The sequence below is a fragment of the Apodemus sylvaticus genome, chromosome 4 (genome assembly GCF_947179515.1).
Source record: "Apodemus sylvaticus chromosome 4, mApoSyl1.1, whole genome shotgun sequence".
Lineage (NCBI taxonomy): Eukaryota > Metazoa > Chordata > Mammalia > Rodentia > Muridae > Apodemus > Apodemus sylvaticus.
Window position 1 is genome coordinate 16,107,404 of NC_067475.1, and position 9,042 is coordinate 16,116,445.

The 9,042-nt window shown below is 41.3% G+C and overlaps 1 protein-coding gene across 1 annotated transcript in view; it reads left to right on the top strand.

Annotated features, from left to right (window-relative positions):
- Positions 1-8,796, top strand: part of LOC127682596 (calcium-activated chloride channel regulator 3A-1-like) — a 21,758-nt gene extending 12,962 nt beyond the window's left edge. The window contains exons 7-14 of the mRNA XM_052179033.1: positions 1-165; positions 1,607-1,784; positions 2,805-2,905; positions 3,679-3,903; positions 4,258-4,522; positions 5,834-6,001; positions 6,495-6,734; positions 8,447-8,796. The exon at positions 1-165 is cut by the window's left edge and continues 69 nt beyond it. Coding sequence (XP_052034993.1) covers positions 1-165; positions 1,607-1,784; positions 2,805-2,905; positions 3,679-3,903; positions 4,258-4,522; positions 5,834-6,001; positions 6,495-6,734; positions 8,447-8,796 — 1,692 coding nt within the window. The remainder of the gene's footprint in view (positions 166-1,606; positions 1,785-2,804; positions 2,906-3,678; positions 3,904-4,257; positions 4,523-5,833; positions 6,002-6,494; positions 6,735-8,446) is intronic.
- The last annotated feature ends 246 nt before the right edge of the window (positions 8,797-9,042 follow it).

Below are 9,042 nucleotides of genomic sequence, written 5' to 3' on the forward strand. Positions count from 1 at the left end.
AAGGAATCGTTGGTCGGCCTGGTCACATTTGATAGCACTGCCACCGTCCAAAATAACCTAATAAGAATGATCAATGACAACTCCTACCTAGAGATCAGCGTGAAGCTACCTCAACAAGCAGGTGGCGGAACCTCAATTTGCAATGGACTCAGAAAAGGATTCCAGGTTAAGAAAAGAAAATTACTTTCTTTTGCCATTGACTACTTCTTTAAGTTTCGTCAAGGGTCATGAGGTCATGGGTTCCTTGTTTAATAATAGTCTAACCTGATCCAGACAAATCATCTGTGTAGAGAAGAGAGAGTAGCCTTTCCCACTCTCTGTAGCCCGTGTCCAGCTGCCGCCTGGTGTAGCATCAAGGGCTACGTGGCACTGGGGAGTGGGTATGCAAGGGGAGGTCAGTGTTTGAATAGCAAGATCTTGTTGGGGAGTTTCTCTATGACTACTATGAGTGGAAAGCAATGCCATTGAGAAAACTGTGAAAGAGGGTTATTGGTACCATTTGATCCCGTGGGTACTCAAATTCCTGGACCATCAAATTAACATTTAAAATCACGGAAGTGCTCCCCAGGCAGCAAAGGATGGAGCATAAATAACACAGATGGAAGTTTAATGGTGTTAAAACTGTAAACTGTAAAACTGTAAAAATGTTAGGAGCAGGGGCTGCAGGATGACTCAGCGGTTAAGAGCACTGACTGCTCTTTCAGAGGTCCTGAGTTCAATTCCAAGCAACCACATAGTGGCTCACGACCATCTGTAATGGGATCTGACACCCTCTCTGGTGTGTCTGAAGACAGTGATAGTTTATTCACATATATGAAATAAGTAAATCTTAAAAAAAAAAATGTTAGGAGCACTTGCTGAGGGATGTGGCCAACTACACGTTGATAAATCTTGACATTCACATTTTCAAACCTAAGCTACTTTTGGGTCTATATACCCTTGAGTAAATTTACCATCAAATATTAAGAGACAAAATAGAAAGTCACATTTTAAACTAATCATCTTGCCTCCAAATAGTCACTGCCCCTCTGAACATATTGGCCTTAGAAGCATGTGGTCACAGGCGGATTATGCTCTAAATGTTTTAGGGTCATTCAACTCAGACAGTCAGAGCTTAGCTCTGAAGGCTCAGCTTACCCACCAGCTTTCCCTGAGAAGTCCTCCAAGTCCACCCATGCCAACCCCAAACCCCTAAGCATAGCTAAGGCACAGCTTACCCACTAGCTTCTGCTGGGGAGTCCAGACTGAGCTCCAGGCGATATAATCTTCCAGACTGCCTGGGTCACTTGCCTATCCCCTAGTACTTCCTGGGATGATACGAGAAGCTGTTTACTAACTTTGGATAGGACTTATATGACTCATGCTTCCTTTCGTGAGTAGTGGGAACACGCATGTGTTAGAAGACTGGATCTATCAAGACTCCAGCTTTCAAATCCTATCCACTACACCCGGTTCCATTGCCGGCGTGGCTGGGAATGGTAACACAGCTCTCTCTGAGGCAGAAGCCTAAAGACTCCTCCAGGACTAAACCAGTTTGTTCTTACTTTTCTTTTATTCAGAAATTATTCTTTTGTGATTAATAATGTGACTTCCCCCCCCCCTCCAGGCAATTGCCTCCAGTGGCCAGAGCACTTCCGGTTCTGAGATCGTATTGCTGACAGATGGGGAAGATACTGGGATAAGTTCATGCTTTCAGGAGGTCAAGCACAGCGGTGCCATCGTTCACACCATCGCCCTGGGGCCTTCTGCTGCCCGAGAACTGGAGACTCTGTCGGACATGACCGGTACAACTTCGGAACAGAGTTTGAATAGAAAATGTTCTGTCGTCTCTCTGTTGTACATGATCTTTCACCACAAACAGAAAACTGCTCAAGAATTAAAGTTAACCTTTACCTCTTGCTCCTCAGGTTTCTTTTCCCCTTCTCTCTGCCCTTCCGTGAGCCAACGTCTCATTATCTTTGTCACCATTTATTCTTCACCTAATTTCAACCGATACCACTAGTCAGAGCCTTATTTCTCTATGGCTTCCCAACGGCATCCAAAATTATTTCTCAGCTTAAAAATACCATTCCATTAGACAGAAAATGTTTAAGCATCCGGGCTTTTCCGGAAGATCACATGGAAACCCAGGGGCTATACATGATTTGACGAGGAGTCCTGACTACCGTTCAGAATTCATTCCACCGTGGGATATTTCCATCACATCCTAACACATTCTAAACCTGACCACACACGCCCCTGCGTGGCTACTTCCGTAGTCTTCTAGGCGGGCTTCCTGCCATCTAATAGTTACATAAGTGTGTAATAAATATGATATTTTAGGCAATTGTTTCTCTCCAACCTATTCTTTCTTAGCTTCTTGCATACAAGTAATCTCCCTCATTCCTTTAATGTCTCCGTTATCTATTTTCTACAGTTCATTTTTTCCTTCATTCTGAACAGTCATTGTCTCGTTATCATTGATGCCATTTTGATCCAACAGAAAATAAGCCACTAACTTATAAGAGCTGGTTTAAGTTTCACTTTTGTGGTATTAATTGTATCTTTACCCAGACGTTGCTACAATAACTTGATGCTCCCTTCTGGTGACTGATTAATCTAACAAACAACTGAAGTTCTTTAAGTTTCCCTTTGTTCTTAGTACACTTACTTTGAGTAAGTAAATTCTACTCGGAACACTACAACCCTCAGGATCTGGAAAAGTAATCTTTGGTGGAGTGTAACTAAAATCCTAAGTAGTTTGTTCAGTAGATCATTGAGCGCACAGAGTAAACAGGATTTTCCCATTTAAACCTCTCCTTTAGGAGGGCTTCGCTTTTATGCCAATGAAGGCATCAATGACCTGATTGACGCTTTCAGTGGGATTTCATCTAAGAGTGGCAGCATCTCACAGCAGGCTCTGCAGGTCAGCAAAACCCTTTGTCTTCTCGCTGTTTCAATAGACTCCCATTGTGCTAACTATTAGCTATTCCTCCCTAACTCTCTTAGTTAAGGTTTCATTGCTGTAAAGAGGCACCATGACCACGGCAACTCTTAGAAAGGACAACATGAAATTGGGGCTGTTTTACAGTTTCAGAGGTTTGGTCCATTATCATCATGGCGGAAACATGGTGACACATGGGCAGACATGGTGCTGGAGAGGCAGCTGGCAGTTCTACACCTTGATCTGCAGGCATCGAGGGATGCCACACTGGGCGTAGCTTGAGAATAAGAGACCTCAACGCCCACTACCCATACCTTCTCAAGCAAGGCCAAACCTCCTAATAGTGCCACTCCCTATGGCCAACCATTCAAACAAGATTCTATAGGGACCTTACCTATTAAAACCACCACACTAAGCTAAAAATGGCTCCGTTGTACAGAAGAAATACTTCTCTGTTGAATTTGGTTTTCCGTGGCTTAAGCATACCTGGTCTCCTGCAATCCTTTATTCCTTATATTATTTTTAATCTTCATAATTTTTATAAGTTTAATTTTAGCAATTTAATTTTTTCCTAACATAGTATTTTTACTAAAAAAAACCCTTAAGGCCCTATTATTTTAACTGAAAAGAGTTTTGAAACTCAAAAATCACACTGAACTACCTTAACTTTAAAATTCCATAGTAATAACATATACATTCCATACAACCCATAGTAATAACAATATTTTTCATCTTATTTAAAATTTCTGGAACAGTTGGAGAGCAAAGCCTTGAAGATTAACAGGAATGAATGGCTAAGTGGAACAGTCCCCGTGGACAGTGCCGTCGGCAACGACACATTCTTTGTTGTCACATGGACAGTACGAAAGCCAGAAATTATTCTTCGAGATCCAAAAGGAAAAAACTACACAACCTCGGATTTCCGAGAAGATAAGCTAAATATCTTCTCTGTTCGCCTTCGGATCCCAGGCATTGCCGAGGTAGGACTGTTCTGTTATTCTGTCAGTTATCAATTTATGTTAGGAAGTAAAGGCATTCTCCATGTTTCCAGTACTAAAACAGTAACAGGCAATTCATCTTAAAAGCCAGTTTCATAGAACACAGAAGGAAGCATGCCACATCATCAGGTTATAAAATCAGATATTAAAAGTCGTTATTCAGACTGGGGCAATATATCTCGACCATATGCCAGCTTAGCTTGCAGAAGCCCCAGCTCCATTCCCACTATCACAAAAGCTCTCACCCTTTTTCTTTACACTTCTAAGTAATAATACATCCTAAGTACAGAGGAGGAAAACATTAGCAAAGCTCTTAAAGGGAAATGTTTTTCTCAGACAGGTACTTGGACTTACAGCCTTAAGGGCGCCCAGCCTCAGTTGCTAACGGTGACGGTGACCACTCGAGCAAGAAGTCCCACCACGCAACCACTCATGGCTACCACTCACATGAGTCAGAGCACAGCCCAGTACCCTAGCCGGATGATTGTGTACGCACGGGTCAGCCAAGGGTTTTTGCCTGTTCTGGGAGCCAATGTCACAGCCATCATAGAAGCTGAAAGTGGACATCAAGTCACCCTGGAGCTCTGGGACAATGGGGCAGGTAATGGGTGCCTGTATCGACACCATGGAACTTTAAATTATTTCATTGGGTTCCATCTCAGTGTTCCTCTGTACACTTAAGAACTATATATTTCACAGCCGGGCAGTGGTAGTGCACCCCTTTAATCCCAGCACTTGGGAGGCAGAGGCAGGTGGATTTCTGAGTTCGAGGCCAGCCTGGTCTACACAGTGAGTTCCAGGACATCCAGGGCTACACAGAGAAACTCTGTATCGAAAAACAAACAACAAACAAGCCAAAAAAAAGTATATTTCAAAGTGAATGAAATGTAACTGCAATGTTTTAAACCTTTGCCCAGCTGTATGTACTGATGTATTTATGAAAAGACAGAGGGAAGATATGTTTCGGTGGATGTGTGGTAAGATGTGGGGAAGGAGGTGCCTCCGGGGGCCCGGATGAGGCATCCCTTCCCCCTGAGGGGCCAGCAACACGACTGTATAGTATAGCATAGAGTTTATTCAGGGCATGGGGAGGAGAGTTGAGAGGGTAGTACAGGCCGGACAATGGTGACTCATGCCTTTAATCCCAGCACTTGGGAGGCAGAGGAAGGCAGATTTCTTGAGTTCGAGGCCAGCCTGGTCTACAAAGTGAGTTCCAGCACAGCCAGGGCTACACAGAGAAACCCTGTCTCAAAAAACAAAAACAAAAACAAAAAAAAAAAAGAAGTGGGTCTTCCCACTTCAAATAAGAGGATAGTACAGGCAGAGAAAGTCAGAGAGAGAGAGAAGTAGAGGCTGGCGGTGAGCACATGGAGAGGGGGGAGGGGAACGGGGAGAGAGCGGGAGCGAGAAGGTAAGAGTAAGAGAGGAAGGAGGAGCAAACAGCCCCTTTTATAGTGAATCAGGCACACCTGGCTGTTGCCAGGTAACTGTGGGTGGAGCTTAGACAAAATGCTAACGCGTACCACTGTCATCTTTAAAGTTCATTGGTTTTACTTGAACCATGAAGGGAACTCGAGGACCATTTTTCTCACTTCCGGCGTCACTGTTTTGATCCACTTTGCTGTCTTTATATTTTCTTATTTTGATAAGTTTCTTATATGAAATAGGAACCGCTATCATTATTTAAATGAACACCACGAAAAAGGACTGAATACCTGCTATGAATTCTTCCAAAATCATAGGGTTATCATGTGACCAAGACAAAATTCGAAGCAAAATTGTGGCTCTAGAATGCCTCCTGTACTTGGAACTGTGCCACCTTATCTACGAAACCATTGCTATCCCCTGTACTCACAGTACAACTCTCATTTTTTACTTACCAGATGACTAACTCTTACATTTAAATGCCAAGGTGCTGACACTCTCAAAAACGACGGCATCTACTCAAGATATTTCACAGACTTCTACGGAAACGGCAGATACAGCTTAAAAGTCAATGCCCAGGCAAGAAAGAACATCACTAAACTAAATCTGAAACAAAAGAATAAGTCTCTCTATATTCCTGGCTATGTTGAAAATGGTAAGTAACATTCAAATAGAAATGTCTGGTTTAGGTCAAATAAATATAACAAAGACCAAAAGCATAACAGAGTTCTTCATCGGTATGTTCCAAAATCAAATCCGGATGATGGGTCCATAGACTACCTTTCTGCATGTTTTGTCATTATCCCTAGCCCACTTGCACCGTAAACACTTCACTCGCATCTTCTACGAGGCAAGCTCTGTGCTAGATGCTGGAGCTACAAATACGGATAAAACACAATTCTTGTCCTTAAAAACTTTACAGGAGAGTATGAGATAAAGATAGGTTAAAATACAGCTTCACTAAAATGTCGCGTTCCCTCGTCCACTTCAAAATGATGTTAAAACAAGCTTTTCGTTCACAAAAAAAAAAAAAACAAGCTTTTCGATATCTGCACTGACTACCTGCAAGATCAACTTACAAGAACAGACATGACAACATAAAGGTATTTGGTTTTGTGTTTGTCTGTTTGGTTTTTGCGGGTATGTAGATCAAATTGTACTGAATCCACCCAGACCGGATGTCCCAGAAGAAGCCACAGAAGCCACAGTGGAAGATTTCAGCAGACTAACCTCTGGAGGGTCGTTTACTGTGTCTGGAGCGCCCCCTGACGGCGACCACGCTCATGTGTTCCCACCCAGTAAAGTCACAGACCTGGAGGCTGAGTTTACAGGTGACCATATTCACCTTACATGGACGGCCCCTGGCAAGGTCCTCGATAAAGGAAGAGGTGAGTCTGGTGGCGAATTTTAAAATGCTATGAAAGAAACCCCATTACCTTTCATGTTCCTAAAGCTTCTCCGATGTCTTATTTCTGGGTAGCATTTATGGAATACATAACAGTAACCCACTTACATTTAAATATAAAAACTGAAACCCCAAAAGATACAAGCTGTCCCAAATTATTCCTCTTTTAATAACTTAAAATTCCAACCCAGTTTTTTTCAGATTGTTTATCAAACTGCCTGTCTCAATTTGAACTATTTTTAAATTAAATGAGTAGATGAAATAGCACAATTCTCCTGTATCTTTTTGTCCCAAGTGAGGGCAATTTTCTAAGCATTTCTGCCTTTGCTCAATTTTATTCAATTACTGTGGAGCCTGCAAACACTGTGAGAGTCTCTGGGACAAAGCTGGCTCTTAGAAGTCAACAAAGTACAAAATATACCACATAAACAGATAACTGCAGACAGGCAGACAGATAAACAGAGGGTAGATAGATACATAAATACATGATTGATAGGTGATAGATAGATAGATAGATAGATGGATGGATAGATGGATAGATAGATATGATAAATATATAGATGGATAGATAAAGGATAGATAGATACATAGGTGACTGATAGATGGTAGATGATAAATAAATGGATGGATAGATAGATAGATAGATAGATAGATAGATAGATAGATAGACAGATAGATAGATGATACATAGATCCACCTAAATGAAAAACAAGGTCTTCGTGAGTAAGAGTGGAACGGAAAGGATTTATCCATGGAGAAGGCTAAATGTTAATCAGAGGATTTAATTAGGGGAGAAAAATATCAAAGTTATTTACCACATATTTTAAGTATATCCAACATTACCTAAAAACATAAAAAAATAAAGTTATAAGGGTTATAAATATTTTATCCTCGCAATTGAAAAGGCATTTTATGTCCATTTAGGTTAGATTTCTAAAATCAGTATGGAATGTAATACTCACGCAGGCTTCCTTTCTTTCCTTGATAAAATAGTAATTACGGCAGCTAACCTTTCAGTCACCCGTTAATTACCTAATTACTACATTGTTCTAAACACTTTGTATTTGTTGCCATTTACAAATAACACTATCAGAATATCAGCAGTCAAAAAACTTCTTGTTAAATGAATCAAATGACTAAATCTCTGTTTTTCACTTTAAAAATTGGAGATGAGAAAGATGACAGTGTAGAACCGAGGTTAGCGGAGGTGGGAAGAGGTCCTGAGACTGTGCCTCAGCATCTGTGACCTCTGACTCCTGCCCTTCCGTGCTCCCGGTGACTGTACTTCTCTGAGTGCTCCCCACCGCTCCTTCTTTCATCTTAATAAAAAGAAAGAAAACAGAAGCGACTTATGGTTTTACTCTACATGAACATTATGCGTACCTTGTTCTAATTTAAAACAGAGTTCTGCTCTTTCTGTGTCTTTCTAAAAAGAAGCCTGTGTTCTGGGCAGAAGGCTGATACTACATGATGCTGAATTAAGCTTTCCTGTGATTTTGAAACTGGACACTTTGGTTTTCAGTAACTATTCCAATACATGTTTTTAAAGTCAGTGAGATAGGATAACCAGACACGCCGTATCTGGGCTCTCAGTCTAAAGCTCACACGCGCTGCTAGGAACTCCCACAGGCGCAGTGCAGAGGTAGAGACCCATCCTCAGGACGCTAATGAACATGATGCCTCTCTCTCTTCCAGCGCGTAGATACACCATCAGGATGAGTCAGCATCCTCAGGATCTCCAGGAAGATTTTAACAACGCTACTTTAGTGACTACTTCCGGTCTGATACCTAAAGAAGCTGGCTCAAAAGAAACATTTAAATTCAAACCAGAAACTTTTAAAATAGCAAATGGCACCCAGCTCTACATCGCAATCCAGGCCGACAACGATGCCGGGCTCACGTCCGCGGTCTCCAACATCGCGCAGGCTGTCAAATTTATTCCTCCACACGTTTATTTGGTACCCAGCAGTCCTGATCTGGGTACCAAAATGTCCGCATCCAGTATGACAGTTTTTGCATTTGTTGCAACTTTATTCATATTTTAAACCAGAAATTGCAGTAGAACTAAAATGCAATCTTTGAATTCAAATTTGCCCTCCTCATAGTCTACAATTCTTTGTAACATAAAAGTGAACATTCAATATTGTAAATTTCCTATTCCAGTCTATTAAAATTATAAGTTGCTATATGTAAATTAGAGTATTTCCTTAATCTATCTTTGAAAAGAGTTAAATCGAATGACTCACTTTCTAAGTATTAATAAATAAAAGCTATTACAGTAAATATAACGT